The 19,198-nt window shown below is 46.0% G+C and overlaps 1 protein-coding gene across 1 annotated transcript in view; it reads left to right on the top strand.

Moving 5' to 3' along the window:
• Positions 1 to 6,711: 6,711 nt before the first annotated feature.
• TTC26 (tetratricopeptide repeat domain 26) overlaps positions 6,712 to 19,198 on the top strand; it is a 39,211-nt gene continuing 26,724 nt past the window's right edge. Inside the window, exons 1-6 of the mRNA XM_007952770.1 lie at positions 6,712 to 6,849; positions 10,398 to 10,490; positions 11,808 to 11,922; positions 12,899 to 12,948; positions 17,128 to 17,273; positions 17,963 to 18,134. Coding sequence (XP_007950961.1) covers positions 6,712 to 6,849; positions 10,398 to 10,490; positions 11,808 to 11,922; positions 12,899 to 12,948; positions 17,128 to 17,273; positions 17,963 to 18,134 — 714 coding nt within the window. The remainder of the gene's footprint in view (positions 6,850 to 10,397; positions 10,491 to 11,807; positions 11,923 to 12,898; positions 12,949 to 17,127; positions 17,274 to 17,962; positions 18,135 to 19,198) is intronic.

Genomic DNA, 19,198 nt, shown 5'->3' with positions numbered 1-19,198 from the left:
TGAAGAAAATTAAGGATGCATGGAAACAATTAGTCCCAGTGGACCATGATGTTCTGGTTCCCTAGTGCCACTCTGACAAGAATATACCACAAATGGGATGCTTTAACAAACAGGAGTTTATTCTCTAACAGTTTGTTGGCTTTAAGTCCGAGTTCAAAGTGCCAGGCTCTAGAGGCTGGATGAAAGCCCCTCAACCTTGGGCTTCAGCTCTGCTTCCTGCTCCCAGCCCACTGAAGCTGGTGGCCTTCCTTCACTCAGCTGCTGGCTGCTGAGGCTGCCAAGCCCAAGACTGACAAGTAAAAAGCACAGTCCTGATGCTACCAAACCACATGACAGGCCTTTAATTCAAGTCCAGATGAAGTCCCAAGATCGGTGGAGCATGGCAGGCTGCTGAGCAATGACTCGGCTACATTCAGGGTTCAAGAGTGCCATAAGCTAGAGACCATTCCCAAACTGCTGCTTATATATGGGAAGCAGACCACATCCCTAAAGCAGCTACTCAGCTGCTTGTGGTAGATCCCAGCATGGAGTTAATTGCCAGTCTCATCATGGGGAATAACTGCCACCAACTGGCCAGCCATTTCACCAGGCCCAACCAACTTGGCATACAAATTTAACTACCGCATATGGGAACCTCAGCTTATATGACCCTGAGACCAGAAAAACTAGATGATGCCCGGTTACCACAGTCAACCACTCATAAAGAGATCAAAAGTGGAGATCCTGGATAGAATGGGAGAAAAATATGGAACAAAACCCAAAATCTTTTAAAAAAAAGGCCAGCCTTACTAGTCTGACAGAGACTGGTGAAACCCCAAGACTATGGCCCCTGGTCACCCTTCAGGCCTGGAACTGAACCCACTTCTGTGGCTTAACTTTCAGCCAATCAATAGACAGGCGTATAAGGTGAACAGTTACACCAGGGAGGTGCACTCTTTAGAACAATCTACCATGGGAAGTCAGAAGGCAGTGTTTGCACAGGAGGAAACTCGCTGGCAGGAGTGCGCAGGAGGGAAGTACACAGGGAAAAGGTAACCACAAGGAGGAAGTGGGAGGAGGGCTGTTACGTTGTGGAGATTGCAATCAGCAATCTAAAACTGAATGTGTATGAACCCAGGAGAGAAATAGAGAGTGCTATGCGAGGGACAGCTATGTCAGAACTGGTGAAAAGGTTAGAGGGTGGAGCCACATCTGACCTTTGCCTGATACGGATCAGCCTTGGAATGACTGTGGTTTGAGTTATTCCCCCTGAAGTTACAGTTTGTGATCCTACAACTATCACCACTTCACATCTTGTGTGGTCCCTTCCAGGAGCCCTAGTGATGCAGTGGTTAAAGTGCTTGGCTGCTAAATGAAAGGTTGGCAAAAGATGTGGCAGTTGGCTTCCATAAGGATTACAGCCTTGAAAACTAAATGGGTATGAACTGTTGAATCGAAAGCCATTTGCTCTATAAGCTTTCACCCAAATCACGATACAAAATTGGGGCAGTTCTGCTCTGTCTTATAGAGTCACTATGAGTTGGAATCAACTTGATGGCAGTGGGTTTGGGCAGTCCCTTCCCACAGTGAATAGGGCAACCTGTGTAATCGATAGGATGTTATGGAAATGACAGTGTCAATTCTGAGACAAAAACATTGCAACATTGCAACTTCTTTCTTGCTCACTCTTGGATCACTCACTTACGGGAGACCAAATATATTGTGAGGACCCTAGTGCAGCCTGGCTAGTATGAAATCTATAGATGATAAGTGTTGAAGCTGGCCAATGAGTGTAGCCACACTATATAAAGAACTCTTACAACTCAACAATAAAAAAGGCAAATCAATGCAAAAAAAGGAAAAGGGTTTGAATAAACACTTCTGCAAAGAAGATGCCCAAATGGCCAAGAAGCTGGTGAAGATGCTCCATCTCACAGTTGTTAGGATATGCAAATCAAAACCACCAGGAGACACACTTCACTCCCACTCCAACTGCTGTCATAAAAAAGACAGTATCAAGTGTTGTTGAGGAAGTGGAGAGGTTGGAACCCTCATACACTGCTGGTGGGTTGCAGAGTGGTGCAGCTGCTTCATAAAACAGTTTGGCAGGTCCCCAAAACTTAAACATAGACTTACCATATGACTCAGCAGTTCCAGTCCTGGGTGTTTACCAAGTGATTGAAAACATATGTGCTTGCAAAAACTTGGACATGAATGTTCATAACAGCATTGTTTATGACAGCCAAAAAGTAGACCCAATCCGAAAGTCCATTAACTGAGGAGTGGATAAACCAAATGTGTGGTGCATAGATACAGTGGGACATTAAAACCAAGCAAACCAAACTTGTTGCTGTCAGGTTGATTCTGATTCATAGTGACTCCCTGGGTTACATAACAGTACTACCCTGTCAGGTTTCTGGGCTGTAATCTTTCAGGAAGCAAATTGCCAGGTTTTTCTTCCCTGGCATGGCTAGGGGGGTTCAAACTGCCAATCTTCAGGTTAGTCAAGTACAAGTTGTTTATGCCACCTGGAGACCTACTGGAATATTCCAAACCCAAACAAACCCACTGCCATCCAGTGATTCCAATTCGTAGCCACTCTGTAGAACAGAGTAGAACTGCCTGATAGGGTTTCTGAGGCTGCAAATCTTTGTGGAAGCAGCCTGCCTCATCTTTCTCCCACGGAGCAGCTGGTGGGTTCGAACCACTGATGTTTTGGTTAGCAGCTGAGTGCTTTAACCACTGCACCATAAGAGCTCCCTGTGGAATATTACTCAATCATAAAAAGAAAGAGAGCATTAATACATGCTGCAACAGACATGAACCTGGAAAGCACACCCAAAGTGAAGAAACCAGTCAGAAAAAGCCACATATCAGAGGGTTCTATTTTTTTTTTTTTAAATTTTATTTTGATTTGGGTGAAGATTTACAGAGTAAATTCACTTTTCATACAGCAGTTCACATATACTTTGTCTCATGTCATTGACCAAAATTTACAATGCAGCAGCTCCCCTCCCACTTCCTCCCCATAGTTACCTCCTCCCAGTGTCCATCCCTTCATACTCTTCTGCACCCTGAGCTATCTCCCTGTGCGTAAGCAGCCCTTCCTTCTCCCATGATTGTTCTCTCCAGGGCGTGTGTCTACTTGAGGTAAATGTTTAACTCACATGCCTGTACTTTGTTTGGCTGGAAACCACAGTTGTGGCTTCAATTCTAGACCTGCAGGGCAGCTAGGGGCCATAGTCTCAGTGGTTACACCAGGCTCTATTGGACCAGCAAACCTGGTCCCCACCTTCTTTTTTTTTGCCTCCAAATGATTTTGAGTTTTGTTCCACATTGTTCTCCCTCTCTATGCAGAATCTCCTACATCCCTTCCAAGTGGATGGCAGTGGTAGCTGGGCACCATCTAGTTCTTCTGGTCTCATAGTTGTATAGGTTGCAGATCGGATGGTGTACCAGTCGCTAGGACTGATTGTTTCCATTAATTTTGGTTTTCTTCTTTCTTCTTGACGAGGAGAGACCCGTTGTTGCATCTAGATGGCAGCTTCCTAGCTTTTAAGATCCCAGTTGCTACTCGCCAAAGTAGTAGGTGGAACAATGTTTTGTATAGTATGTTATGCCAATTGAGCTTGATGTCCCCTGCGACTATGGTCCCAAGCCCGCAGGATCAACTACTCGGTCAGAGGGTTCTATTTTAATGAGCTGTCCAGAATAGGCAAGTACTAACAGAAAGATGAGCGGTTGCCTGGGACTGGGGGGAGGGACAATGAGGAGTCAATGCTGTTGAAAGTGGAGTTGTCTTTAGGGAAAAATGTTCTGGAATTAAGACAGTGGTTATGGATGCAGACTCTGGATATACCAAAAACCACTGACTTATAGACTAAAAGGATGAACTTCATGTGATGGTAATTGTGTCTCAATAAAATCGTTATAAAAATAGGTAGAACATTTTACTGCAAAGGTCTGAAAATAATTTTGTTTTAAATTCAGCCAAACAGCAGGATATTTCAGAAATATGATGCTAAAAGAATAATAAGGACAGTGCCTCTGTATTTGGGTGAATTTGTGCATCTCTAAGAGCCCTAAGGAGTTCTGGTGGTGTAGTGCCTAAGGCATTTGACTGCTAACCAGAAGATTGGTGGTTCAAACCCACCAGCTGCTCTGCAGAAGGACTATGGAACAATCTACTTCCTAAAGACTTGTTGTTGTTGTTGTTATGTGCCGTCAAGTCGGACCCGACTCATAGTGGGCCCCTCCTTGGGTTTCCGAGGCAGTATCACTACGGAAGTGGTTGCCCAACCTTCCTTCCTTCCGAGGAGTGCCTTGTGGGTTTGAACCGCCAGCCTTCTGGTTAGCAGTCAAGTGCCTTAGGCACTACACCACCAGAGCTCCCCCCTAAAGACTTACCGCGTCAGAAACCCAGTGGAGGTCACTATGAGTTGGAATCTGCTTCATGGCAGTGGGTTTGGTTTTTTGTTTAAGGAGGCCCAAGGAGCTCTGGGGGTGTAGTGGTTAAGGCATTTGGCTGCTAATCAAAAGGTTAGTGGTTTGAACCCACCAGCAGCTCCACAGAAGAAAGTTGAGACAGTCTGTTTCCATATAGATTTACATCCTTGGGAGCCTAATGGAGGTTGATAGCAACCCAGTGGTGGTGGTGGGGTCGCTATGAGTCACAATCCACCCGAGTTTGGTTTTGTGCAAAATTGATTTTTGTGTTGTCTGTATGTGTCTCAGTATATTGATGTTTGCATATACTTAAAATGTATACATCAGTGAATCAAGATGTGTGTTCTTTTTTAAGGAGCCTTGGTGATGGTGTAACAGTTAAGCACTTGGCTGCTAACTGGAAGGTCAGCAGTTTGAACTCACCCAGCTGCTGTGTGGAAGAAAGACCTGGTAATGCTTCTGTCGAGATTACAGCAAAGAAAACCCTACCAGCCGATCTGGTCTGTCACATGGGGTGCCTATGAAGTGCAATCACACCTAAAATCAGAAGTGATTCGTGAATTCTCCAGGTGACGGCATGGAGGAGGGATAAAGGTGTGAGCATGAGGGAAGTTGTAAAAGAATCTGAGAAATCGTTCCTTCCTCCTTCTTCAGTATTTGAGTTTTACAGTGGTAGTAAGGAGCTTTGGTGGTGTGGTGGATAAGGCATTGGCTGCTAACCAGAAGGTCAGTGGTTCAAACCCACCAGCTGCTCTGGGGAAGGATGAGGGGGCGATCTACTTACGTAGATTTACAGCCTCTGAAACCCAATGCTAGTAGTTATTTGGGGTTGATATACTGTAATTCAACCACGCCACTATTGTCTCCGTGAACTTGGGTGAATTACTGCACTCTTCTAGATGTTAGTTCTTCAGTCCGTTAGTTCTGAGGATTGGAGCGGTTGTTCTTTAAGGTCCCTTCCACTTCAACTCCACAATTGGCTGATTTCAAAAATAACTAGTCGTTCAGTCGTGTTAACTGGGTCCAGGAGTAAGACATAAATCGAGTTGTTCAATTAACACATATTTGTTGTTGTTGTTGTTATGTGCCGCCGAGTAGGACCCGACTCATAGCGACCCCTCCTTGGGTTTCCGAGGCAGTATCACTACGGAAGTAGATTGCCCCATCTTCCTTCCGAGGAGTGGCTGGTGGGTTTGAACTGCCACCCTTCTGGTTAGCGGTCAAGTGCCTTAGGCACTATGCTACCAGAGCTCCCTAACACATATTTACCACACTTAATTCTTTATTACATTTTTTTTTTTTAAATTGTGTGTCAGTGGTTCTATGGAAACGCATCCTCCTTCGGTGTTCCTGGTTGTCAACGTCAGCTCCCCAGACAGAGGTCAATTTTTTCCCTAAGCTGCTCCTATGGGGCGGAGACAGAAACCAGGCAGCGCGTACAGGTTGCTATGGAGCCCAACGCGTTCCAAACCGGAAGTGGTTCCTTGAAAATGATTTTCCCAAGACACTTGCATTCGAAAACAATGCCATTCTCCCTGAAGTGAACGCAGAAGTGGAGCGACAGTGACCCTTTCGCTCTCAGCAGAGAGAACGATGCCCTCCTCCTCAGCGGGCAGCACCCACTTCCCGGCTGCCGAGGCGGAGCAGAACCAAGACGCGGGCGGCACCGGTTTCCGGGCGGGCGCGTCTAGCGACGGCCCGGCCTCCCGGAGGGGTTGCCGTGGAAACGGAGAGTGCTGGTTGGATGCTGCGACGAGCCGAGGCCGCGCCTTTGCTGTGTGTCTGCCGGTCGGGTTCACAGGACTGCCGCCAAGATGGTTAGTGGCCCTGAATGGCGAGGGAGGACGTGGAACAGGGGCCGGGAATCACAGGGTCCTAGGAGACTTCTGGGTTCTTCGGGGGGGTCGGTAGAGGGTGTGGCCCGGCCTTCCCAGCGTTCCCACGGGCACAGGGCTGCACTGTAAACACCTCGGTGCTTTTCTCCTTCCTGCCCTGCCCTCTTGCCCGAGCTGCAAGCGGGATGGACGGCAGACCGAGGGAAGCCTCAGACGACAGAAGCTGTGCGAAGGCAGCTCCTGCCCGTTTGTTGAGAGTAGCAGTTCGGTTCAGCTAAGGCACAGGGTGATGGTCTCTTTAGTAAAATAACGTGCTACCAGAAGACTTGGGATAAGCTCCCCTGGGGTTCATTACTGGGGACTTGGCAGGTACGTCCTGGAGCTGTCACGTCAGTTTAGAACGGATCACCGGAAGTGGGCCGGACCACTGCCCGTGTTGTTTCCTTCCCAGATGCTTTCCAGGGCCAAACCTGCCGTAGGCGGGGACCTGCCCCTCGCTGACAAAAGAAGGAGGAAGGGTCGGAAGATCCCAAAGCTAGAGGAGCTGCTTTCTCAGAGAGATTTCACTGGTGCTATCACCCTGCTGGAGGTAATGTCAAGGAGGGGTGCTGCTCGGGACGGGAGCCCCAGAGTGCAGTGTGAATGCATGGACCACTGCCGGGTGCCATGCTTTTGGAACAGCTGGCGTGTCCTGGGGCTTTGTCAAGGAACCCCTTGCGAATCTCGGATGCAACAATGAGTTCAAATGCAGCTGCGGTGGTCAGGATGCACAGGGCTGAGTTGTGTTATACACACACGTGGGGTTGCTGGGAGTTGGCGCTGATGCGTTGGCACCAAAGAGCAACTAGTGAATCAGGTGCACTTTCCAAGCTAACTACCCAACTGGTTGAGGGTGAATCAACATTATTTCTTGTAGAGTGTTTAGGATTGTGTCTAGAACAGCTGATGGAGGACCCAGCCTAAAAATACAGATAGACATTTAATACAGTGTCAGCTCACACGTTTTTTATTCCGACCCTGGACAGGTTTAAGATGTTTTTCTACTCTGTGTTACCAATTTTTGATCATATTGAAATAATTCTTCCACGCTTATTGTTTAACAAATTGTACCTGAGAAAATATTTCCAATCTCTGTGATGGCTGTTGTTGTTAATTGCTGTTGAGTTGTGTCCAATTCATAGTGACCCCATGCACAGCAGAACAAAATACCGGCCAGTCTGGGGCCAGCTCCATGATCCTTGCTATACTTGAGCCCATCACCGCAGTCACTGTGTCAATCCATCTTGTTGAGGGCTTTCCCCTCTTTTGTCGACCCTCCACCTTATCAAGCATGACATCCTTCTCCAGGGAATGGTCCCTTCTGACAACATGACCAAAGTAGGTGAGATGAAGTCCGGCCATTCTCGCTTCCAAGGACCATTCTGGCTGCACTTCCTCCAGGACAGATCTGTTAGTTCTCTTAGCAGTCCGTTGTATTCAGCATTCTTCGGCAGCACCACAGCTCAAAAGCATCAGTTCTTCAGTCTTCCTTATTCATTGTCCACCTTTCACATGCATATGAGGTGATTGAAAACACCCTGGCTTATGTCAGGCGCCCCCTAGTCCTCAAGGAGACATCCTTGCTCCTCAGCACTTGAACGAGGTCCCTTGCAGCCGACCTGCCCAAGGCTATATCTCTGTGGTAGTCATTCTCAACTTTTAATATATGCTGAAATCATTCAGGTTACTTGTTACGATGGATGTAGCTTGTTAGGCTCCTGCCCAAGGGATTCTTATTCCTCAGGTCTGTAGTGGTGCTCAGGAATCTACATTTTAAGTAGTTAAAGCATTTCAGCTGTTAACCAAAAGATCAGCGGTCCGAATCCACCAGCCACTTCATGGGAGAAAGACAAGGCAGTCTGTTTCCATAGAGACTCCGGCCTTAGAAACCCTGTAGGGAAGTTCCTCAAAGGAAGGGTCACTTTGAGTCCGAATTGATGGCAATGGTTTGGTTTTCCTTTTTTTGGTTGTATGCTTCCAAGGCCAGAGTCCAAGGAGACTGCACTTTGAGAAATTGCTTACAGAAAGGACATGTTAGCCACCAAACCAAACCCACTGCCAATGAGTTGCTCCTGACTCATAGTGACCCCAATTGGGTTTCCAAGCTGTAAATCTTCGCAGGACTCAATTGTCTCATTTTCCTTCCATGGAGTGGCTGGTGGGTTTGAGCCGCCAACCTTCTAGATAGATGTCAGATACCTTAGGCACTGTGCCACCAGAGCTCCTTTGGGACATGTTAGAGGAATGTTGAAAGGTGGACCAGACTTACTGGTCTGATAGAGACTGGTGAACGCCCTTTGACTGTGGCCCTTGGTCACCATTCAGCGCTGGAACTGAGCTCACGACTGTGGCTCGGCCTTCAGCCAACAGTGGACAGGCCTGTGAGCTGCACAGTGACAGCAGAGAGGTGTGCACTCCTTAGAACAACCAAGCACACGGGGTCAAAGGGGAGCGTTTGCCCAGGGGTCAAACTTGGGAGGCAGGAAGGGGCAGGGAAGAAGGGCGAATGGGAGCAGTAACTGCAGGGAGGAGGTGGGAGGAGAGCTGTCACGTGCTGGGGATTACAGTCAATGTCAGGAAACAAAACGCTCATGAACTGTTGAACGGAAGACCTGTTTGCTCTGTGAGCTTTACCCAGATCATGATAAAAAGTTAACACGCAAAGCGGAGGAAGTAGAAGTGTGCCAGCACGTTGCCGCGAGGTCGTGCCGTTGTTCCTGCGCACCCCTGCTCCGGCCGCGCTGCTCTCAGCTCCTGGAGCTACTCACTTGCATGCGTGGTGCTGTTTCTGACTCGTGCTCGTGGGTTAAACTCATGCTTCGTCTCCTCGGTGTCAGGTTTCTCATTTTCAAAGTGTGAGAGTTGACTTCTAAGGACCTGGTAGCTGTGTGCATTGGGGGGCTGAGTGCTGCGTAGATGCCTGGGGTTTGTCCATTTCTGTTTTTCTTCTGTGTTTCTTCAAGGCAGTGGCCACCTTTTCCTGGTGTTGTCCTAGACTGACTGAAGTGGCAGGGTGACTCTGCCCTGGGCTTACAGCCACAGTAGCCAGTGGGAGCACCAGGCTATGAAAGGGGACCGCTGTGGTCTGGGCTGAGCATGGCTCAGGAGCTTCCCGTGAACTTGGGGAGTTTCTGGGGCAGATTGAAGGAGCCCTTAGATCTGAACGTGTCCAGACTTAAGCCCCTGACTCAAATCCCTAGCATTCAGTGATAGAGGATTTGTCATGCGCTGTTGGCTACTGCCGTAGGGTTTTAACCCAGACGAGAAGCTTTCCCGGGGTGTCTTCTTGCTCTCGTGGGGGGCACGTGGACTTCTGCCGTGGTGCCCTGTGAGGCTGTGCAGCTCGCTGCTTGATTCCCACCCGTGCTGCTCCTGCCCCCGCGAGTGACAGCTCTCGGTCTGTGGCCGTTCACACTCCTCCCCCAGTCTCCTTTCCTCCCAAAGGGGCCTGGTGTTGAGCTGCAAGAGTTCCCACGTGTTTGTTCTGCGCATCCTCGCCTCTTGCAGGCCCTGGTGAGCTAGCTAGCCTGGTCAGGGGTCATCGCGTGTTTAGTGGCTTGTCCTCAGGGGAAGGCTGTAAGCTGGGATTCAATGTATGTGTGTGCGAGCAGGGCAGGACTGCAGGGTGAGGGTCAGGGCAGCAGAGTGTGCTGGGAGTGGGTGTGGGCTTTGGAGTCTGAGGTTAGTGTGCGTCTCCCTGCCGCCTCACCTGCCGCCGGGGTGGCCTTGAGTTCCTTACGTGATGTCTCAGACCTTCGCTCATTTAGCAGTACGTAGCTCACATGCTCTGTCTGCTCCTCACCTACCTGCCCTGTTACGAGGGTGCCCCTGCACACCTTCTAGAGTAAGGTAGGAGTAAATACAGAATAAGTGTGTGATCTTTCAGAATGGAAGTTTCTTTGATAATGACGCTCCGTCCTGGAGGTGCAGGCTTAATTGAAATGAGTATTGTTTTCTGTCCATTATTTATAATTTCTTATCCCTCAGCAGTCAGTTAGCATAGCAGTTTTAAAACCTGTTGCTGTTTTTAAAGAGTAATGGTATCAAACTTGTTTGTGAAACAATTCAGAGTGGTGTGTGACTCTCTTTCATGTGAAGTTCAAGCGTCACGTTGGGGAGGAGGAGCAGGACTCGAACCTGTGGATCGGATACTCGGCGTTTCATCTGGGTGACTACAGGAGAGCTCTGGAGGTGAGCGGGACACTCAGACGGGCGTCTGACAGCCCGATCGGCCTGTGTACCGCGATGACACGCTTGTGGCCAACTGCACACACTGCCCAAGGGAACAAAGAGGAAGTGAAAAGCCACCCCGGCCGCCTTCCCAGTCCTGCTCTCTGCGTTGCTTCCAACAGCTGTGGTGGTGGATTGCTTCCGGCGTCCTTGCCATAGGTCCAAGTATTTTGTTTGCGTTTTGTTTTTAAGTATATGCTAATGAAATTGTAGAACATGTTGACAGTAACATTTCTTAAGTAGATCTTCAGGAGAGGACGAAGGAGCCATTGAGAACAATTTTGTTGATGTAAAACCCACTGCTGTCCAGTCGATTCTGACTCACGGTGCTCCTAGAGGACAGAGAACTACCCCACAGGGCTCCCAAGGCTGTCAGTCTTTATGGAAACAAGCTGCCCCATCTTTCTCCTGTGGAGCGGCTGGTGATTTTTGAACCACCAAGCTTTGTTAGCAGCTGAGTGCTTTAACCACAGTGCTACCAGAGCTTCTTTTTTTTTTTTTTTTAGGTGAAGTGTATATAGTAAAGTTTGCCCTTTAACCTTTTTTTTAGCGTACAGCTTATTGTCGTTGACTATATGCTGCACAGCTATCACCACTGTCTCAGCAGACGCTCCTGGCCCCTCCCCCAGGCCCCTGCCCCCGCCTCTGATAGATTTCGGTCTCCTGCAGTTGCCCGTTGGTCATATTTCACATCTATGAGATTGTATAATGTTTGTCCTTTTCTGGCTGACGTGTGTCACTCAGCATGAGGTTTTCAAGGTTCATCCCTGTCATAGCATGTATGAGAATTTCATTTCTCTTTATGGCTAAAAAATCAACCATTTTAAGAAGAACTTTCTTAAGTCATCTCAAAAGGGGTTCATTTTTACTGTGCTTGGTTATTTCTAGGCATGGGGAAGATTGTATTATTCCTATATTTTTGCAGGTGTTAGTATTTTGGAAGTAACTTTTTCTTGGTCATTGTAAACCCTACCATGTACATTGATCAATCTGTAGGATTATGGATCCAAATCTCAGTGAAATTACAAATGCCCTGGGTCAAGCAATTTTTAATTCACCAATGAAACTGTTTAGACATTTTCTACCTGTTTTTACTCCCAAATTGCATCCTAAGGACAGTTGAAGCATCCTTTCAGGTACAGAACAGTGAGGGGCCATGTGATGATCCCCAAAGGTCAGGTTGGCCAGTCGCAGTGGGAAGTCACATTCTGGTATGAAAGAATGGCCCATCTATTGCTTTCCTGTCTCAACGAGATCACTGCTCGGTGTGTTTTTCAGGAATACGAAAATGCAACAAAAGAGGAAAACTGCAATCCTGAAGTCTGGGTGAACCTGGCCTGTACCTATTTCTTTCTGGGGATGTATAAGCAAGCTGAAGCAGCTGGATTTAAAGGTGAAACGGGGCCCTTTTAATATCTCATGTTCTTCATTCGTAGTAGGAGTTATTTTGGAGGTTTTAAAACAATTCATTACTAAGTGACATTAGAAAGCTTAAAAATCACTTTCTTCTCAGAGAATATTAGATTGGAACAAGTTTATGTTTAAAAAGAGAGTTAATCGCCCCCCCCCCACACACACACCTAAAGCTGCAGTAAAAAAGGCTGCACAGAGAAGGACGAGGACAAGGCCAAGGCCTCGTCTGAGGCCCCGTCGTGGTGGGGTCCCCATGCTGTGGACAGGACGTGGTGTAGTCGTTCAAGCTCTGTAGAGTTGCGTCCCCTGCTTCTGGGCAGGAAGCCTTGGAATTTCAGCCTGAGGAAGGCAACTTGTGCTTTCTTGTTAGTAGTCACCTTGGGAAAACTGTCCTCAAGTTTGCAAAGAAGAGTAGGGCCTGCAAGGGGGAACATGGGAGAAAAGATGAGGGATGATTAGAGTGTGAATCAAAGAAAATGTAAGGAATGTGGTCCAGGAAATGTGTGTCAGAAAAGTATGTCTCCCAGGGGAGAGGCCTTAGAGAATCAGTGGACATCGACGTACTTGGAAAATATTCCAGCTCAAATCCATGGGGAACGTGGGGCAGGAGGCCTTTCTTGACTTGTACGCACATTGTTTCCTGTGTGCTGGAGGTTTGTTAAGACAGTCACTCCATGTCATGTTTTTAACACCTTATCCCATTTTACCTACAACAGTGTTGATATGTCTGTCGAGGTTTCCAGCTCTCTTTCCGTATGTGTGTGTATGTGTGTGTGTGTGTGTGTGTGTACGCTGAAATGACATGTATTAGAACAGGGACGTATCAGGATGAGATGAGGGAGTTCTGGGGAGCCTCAGTGTCGTTTCAGTCCCACGAGGGACTGAGTGCGTCGCCTGTTGATGGCTTCAGTAGGCAGCTGAGTGAGCAGTCTCTGTTTTCTCTGTTTTTCTTTCAGCTCCAAAAAGCCGACTCCAGAACCGCCTGCTCTTCCACTTGGCTCACAAGGTACGGTGTTCACAGCTCGTGCTTTTTGCTTTGGAAATAGCTTCTCTTTCTTCCTTCTTATTTCCAACAGCAGCGGAAGATCATTAGCTTGAAATTCTTGCTGGTGGTATTTTCTAGAACAAGTGGAAGCGAGTTTTGATTTGATAGGCTTTCTCCCCCATCAGTGTTCTCTGTTCTCCTGATTTATCCAGAGGTGGCAGCTCTTGGTTTGTCTTAAGCAGCGATCATTTCAGGCGCCTGTGTCAGCTCTCCTGTTGTGTCCTGGGAAGCAGACTTACAGATTTCTGGACCTGACTTCTGGAAATAAGCATACACTTGAGAAGTTCACCTTTCGATCATCATCAAATGATATTTTACCTTTTTTTTTTTTTAAATTATAAAAAAGAAAATTACAGGGATTCTACTAAAAAATACAAACAAATAGGGAAAGAAACACCATCTGCTGTGAAGAGAATGCCTTCTCACCCTTGTGGCATGGAGTGCGTTCTTTGAGGTGAACTCTTTTTGTATATGTGTTTATCTCTTGCCTTTACAGACTGGGACTCTGCTGCATAGATGTGTTTTTTATATTCTGCTTTGTCTCACTTGTCTCGTACTATAAGCATGTTCCTGAGTCACTAAATAATCTCAAAGACACAATTTAAAAAATTGCTACACTCGATGGCAATGAGTTTGGTTTTTGGTTTTGGAACTTTTCATCACATACACGTGCCTTTATTTAATGTTTCCTCATTATTTAACTCTTAGATTGTTTCACAATTTTGAAATAAAAATGCTGTTCTGAACATCCTAGAAATGGAAGTACTGAGTTCATGGGTGGGAACAACTTGAGAGCTTTTCATTCATGTTGTTAAACTGTTTGATGGAAATTGTCTAAAATTGCTCACAGGCAGTATTTGAAAATATTAAGTTTTGGTTTTTAGAACTTGTGGGTTTGTCTCTCATTTTAGTTCCGTCAGTTTTTGCTTCGTACATTTTATTAGGTTGTTACTTAACGCGCACAGACTTAGAATTAACATTTATCGTTATTAAGTGTCCTTCTTCATCTTCAGACATTCTTCACTTGCAGTCGGCTTGGCCGTCTTGTGTAGCTACACTGGCTCTGTTTTGGGTGGTCTTCCCCTCTATTGCTCTTCCCATCCTTTTACTTCTAAGGAGTCTTGGTAGCGTGATGGTTAAGTGCTCAGCTGCTAACCAACTGGTCGATGGTTGAGCGTGTCAGCCACTCGTCGAGAGAAAGGTGTGGTTTCTGTAGATATTAGCTCATTGGAAGCCCTGTGGGGTAGTTCTGCCCTGCCCTCTGGGAACACTGTGGGTCAGAATCAACTCCAGCAGTGGGTACTTTCTACTTCCTGTCTCCCTGGGTTTAAACCGTCTCTTTGTAAACAGCATATAAATGACTTTTGTAGTTTTTACCCAATTAAAACATGGTTTCAATTCTAGTACTTCATCCCCTAACTCAATGTAGTTACTGATATGGTTGGCTGTGTAACTGCCATCTTACTGTTTGCTTCCTGTTGAACCCAGCTGGTCATGCCCCTTTCTCTCTCTTTTCTTGTTTCTTGTTATTGTTATGTACCATTGAGTTGGACCTGACTCATAGCGACCCCTCCTTGGGTTCCTGAGGCAGTATCACTTTGGAAGTAGATTGCCTAAACTTCCTTCCAAGGAGTGGCTGATGGATTTGAACTGCCAGCCTTGTGGTTAGCAGTGAAGTGCCTTAGACACTATGCTACTAGAGCTCCTTTTCTTGTCTTTAGGTTGATTGTTTTTTATTATTCCATGTTTCCCTTCCATTGGCTTGTTAGTTATGCATACTTATAAACATATTATTTTAGCAGTGACCCTGTTGTTTTTAGGTGCCATCGAGTCAGTTCTGACTCAGCGATGACCTAGCGAGTTGGTTCCAACTCAGCGTACAGCAGAACGAAACGCGGTGGGCCTTCCATCCTCACATTTGTGCTGTGTTTGAGCCCACTGTTGCAGTTACTATATCAATACGTGTCACTGATGCCCTTCCTCTTTTTCATTGATGCTCCACGTCACCAAACACAGTGTCCTTCTCCAGGGACTGGGCCCTCCTGACAACGTGCCTAAAGTACTGGAAACAGAGCCTTACTAGCCTTGCTTCTGAGGAGCATCTGGTTAGACTTCTTCTGAGACAGATTTGTTCATTACTCTGCCATTTATTTAATATTTAATATTCACTAGTACCCTAATTCAAAGGCATCAGTTCTTCTTCAGTCTTCCCTATTCATTGTCCAGCTTTCACGTGCATAGGAGGTGATTGAAAAGACCCTGGCTTGGGTCAGGTACATGTTAGTCTTTGCTTTTTAACACTTCAGAGAGATTTTTTGCAGCACATTTGCCCAGTGGACTGTTTTGGTAGATTTCTTGACTGCTGCTTCCATGGATATTGATTGTGGATCCAATAGAGTGAAATTTTTGACAACTTTAATATTTTCTTTGTTTATCATGATATTGCTTATTGGTCCGGTTGTGTCTTTTACTTGCTAAAGTTTAAAATTAATTACTGCTTATATATATTTCCAAGGAGCTCTGGGTAGCACAGTCCCTACGGCATTTGACTGCTGACCAGAATGTTGGTGGTTCAAACCCACCAGCTGCTCTATGAAGGAAGACTGGGCAATATACTTCTGTAAAGATTTACCACCTTGAAAACCTAAAGGCAGTCACTATGAGTTGGAATTGACTCAAGGGCAGTGAGGTGGTTTTTCTTTTTTCTTTTTTTTTTTTTGTACAAATTTCCAGATAATTCAAGGTCTAGGAGTACTACTATTACTACTACTACTCCTCACTGCCATCGAGTCAGATCCGACTCATTGAGACCCCTCCTTGGGTTTCCGAGGAGGTATCTCTACAGAAGTAGATTGCCCAACCTTCCTTCTGAGGAGTGGCTGGTGGGTTTGAACCACCAGTCTTCTGGTTAGCAGTCAAATGCCTTAGGCACTATGTCACCAGAGCTCCTATTTCTAGGACAGTGTACCAAATTTTAAACATGTAAACAGTAGGAGGCACCATACAGACCTTTGAATTTTTGGCTTTTCTTGAAAAGTTGGAAGATCTGAAAGCACTGAATTCACATTCCCATATCCAGCAACTGGTTGGAGCTGAGCACTGGACGCCACCTTTGGAAGGAGCAGGCTCCTCCCTTTGTCCTGGCCCTCTCAGCAGCATTTTAATTTGGAACCTCACTTCTGTGCTTTGCATTTTAACACCTTCTGATATTCCTTCTGACAGACGGTCCAGAGCTAATGGTTTTCCTGTTGTTGTGATTTAACTTGTTTCCAGCTTTCATGCCTAGGGAAATACTCATATTGAGAACCTGTTTTCTTGACAAAGTGTAAGCAGATAAGACTTGAACTAAACCTTCTCAAGCCAGAAGGTGTTTGGCAATTGCAAGCTGCACTCATCTGCCTTCCACATTGAGACAAGATTGAAATTATCTTATAAAAATTACCTCTGCCCTATCAGTGGTCAGACTGGGAGTCAGCTGCAGTGTTTATTTGTGTGTGTGTGTGTGTGTGTGTGAGGAGCTTTACTTTAAAATTTTCAGGTTGTAAGTCCATCTCTACACCAGGAGTGAGGGCTCCACATACATATTAAGGTCACCCTCAAAGAGAGTTCATGTGTTCTGACCCACATCCGGTCACCAGGGAGCTGCTACTTCAGAACCGCTGGGCACAGTCTGCACACGAGGCTGAACTCGGTCTCTTCCAGCCTCAGCAGCAGGGTGCAGTGACTGGAGAGTGGATGATAACACGTAGGACAGGGAACTAAAAACTGCCAGGTCACATCATGAGAAAACACTTTGGTCCCATGTTGCCTACGAAGGAGAAGGAAATGTAGGAACGCAGATAGAATGGTTTAACGGCTAAGAGTGGAGAGACATCGGAAGGGGTACCGTGTAAAGGCAGAAGCAGGGAAGCAGGGGCGGTGCAGTCGCCTGCAGTGGCTGTGACGGAGGCTTCCCAGGGCCAAGGCTGTGCCTACAGAGCCTCTTCTCCTCTCCCCAAAGAAGAGATGACGAGGAACCGAGGGAAGTAGGAGGGGGAGAGACACAAGGCAAGGGGTGGACCCTCTGAATGCAGGTGATGGTTTCTGTGAGTGTCCACGCCCAAGGAGCTGAATGTGTCTTTTTCTGTCTCACAATTTTAGTTTAATGATGAAAAGAAGCTGATGAACTTCCACCAGAACCTTCAGGACATCACGGAAGATCAGCTGAGCTTGGCCTCAATCCACTACATGCGCTCCCACTACCAAGAGGCCATCGACATATACAAGCGCATACTGCTGGATAACAGGTCTGCGTCCTCGGCCTCCTGCTCAGAGTCCTTTCACTGCATTCGGTTCTGCAGGGACTTGTCTGCCCAAGGTGCTGGTGTCACCTGAGACCTGAGGGTTCTGTTGAGACAAGAGCTGATGGGTCTGCATCATGGCTTCCTACCTTCCTTCTCACTGTTGCCCCTCTGAGGAGCCTGGTCAGACAGTTTTCCCTAATGGCCCCCTGTGGCGTTTTAACGCTGCAGGCATCCTGTACGCTTGTTTCTGTGCCGTATGTGTGTGTATCTGTGTTTCACACCTAAAATGGACAGTTGCTGCACCCCTCTCCAAGGACCAACTGCTGCCTCTTTGGGGGTGATGTTGCCCCTACGGAGGGTGAATGAGCCCATGTGCCACCTGTCAGTGTCGTTGGCACGGTGTAGGTGGCTGGCCAACAAAATTAAGAAGAAACCATCCTGAAGAATTACTGTTCCAGCTTTATGTCACAGACCACTTAGCCTTTCTCCTGCTACTCCCACTCTGTCCTCTACCTCCCTTCTCAGCCAAAATATTACAGTGATTAGATTTTGCCACTGTCTTCACAAGGCAAGTCCATGAGCCGTCCTCTTTGGTTTGCTATGCATCTGAGTCACTGAAAAACTCTTTGTAGTCCAGCCACATCACTGGAAGGAGACTTAGACTGTTAACCCTTCTCTCTTTGGCTTGCTAGGGAGTACCTTGCTCTCAATGTGTATGTGGCCCTGTGTTACTACAAGCTGGATTACTATGATGTGTCCCAGGAAGTCCTGGCTGTCTACCTTCAGCAGATCCCTGACAGTACCATCGCGCTCAACCTGAAGGCCTGTAATCATTTCCGCCTTTACAACGGCAAAGCAGCTGAGGTAGTGGTGTTTCATGTAGATTTTTTAAAAAAAGCTTTATCAGATTAAGGAACTTCCCTTCTTGGATTAGTTTGCTCAGGGTGTTTATAATGCTGAGGTGGAATTTGATCAATGTCATACATCAAGCACCTGTTGCAATGATTATAGTTTTCTCAATCTGTTATTGTGGCAAGTCAGTGAGATTATTTTCCATCATTAAATCAACTGTGCGTTGCCAGGTTAAAACCAACTTAGTTGTAGTGTAGTCTTCTTTTTACAGATCACAGGACTCACTTTACTAATAGTTTAAGATTTTTGTATCAATGCTTATCAGTGTTATCGTTCTGTAATTTTTGCTTTGTTTTGTTCTCACTCATAATCAGGTTTTAGTGCAGAGATTTTATTAGCCTTATTAAATGAATTGGGCAAGCCACTGTATGTTTCTGTTGTCTGGAAGTGTATATAAGATTGGCATGATTCCTTCCTTAAATATTTGGTGGAATTCACTAATGAAACAATCTAGGCTTAGAAGATTTTAAATTAGTAATTCAATTTCTTTAATGGTTATAGGACTAATTGATGTTTTCTACTTTTTCTTGTGTCATTTCTGGTAGGTTGTATTTTTATTTAGCAGTTAGACCATTTTATTTACATTTTTTTTGTAGTCTTTCAGAAAAAACAGCTTTTAGTTTCTTAATATTCTCTTTGATATAAATGTTTCACTTTTTATTAATTTTTTTACTCATCTAGTATTTTCTTCTGTTTCAGTTTACTTTGCTATAATTTTTTAAAGTCTTGAAATCAGATACTTATTACTTTTCAGCCTTTATTTTTTAAAATACCATCTGAAGTTACAAATTTTTCTTCCGTTGAATTAGTTGCATTATAAGTTTGAGTATCCAATATGACTTCCAATGTGAGTTCTCAGTTGGGTTCACTGGAAGTACACATCCTGATTTCCCATAAATGGAGAATTGTCCACCTATCTTTTTTTTTTTTTTAGGATTTGGGTGAAGATTTACAGAGTAAATTCACTTTTCATACAGCAGTTCACATATACTTTGTCTCATGTCATTGACCAAAAT

The sequence above is a fragment of the Orycteropus afer genome, unplaced genomic scaffold, assembly GCF_000298275.1.
Source record: "Orycteropus afer afer isolate SDZICR_OR568_19922 unplaced genomic scaffold, OryAfe1.0 scaffold00358, whole genome shotgun sequence".
NCBI classification, from domain to species: Eukaryota; Metazoa; Chordata; class Mammalia; order Tubulidentata; family Orycteropodidae; genus Orycteropus; species Orycteropus afer.
This window is presented reverse-complemented; position numbering and strand designations above follow the sequence as displayed.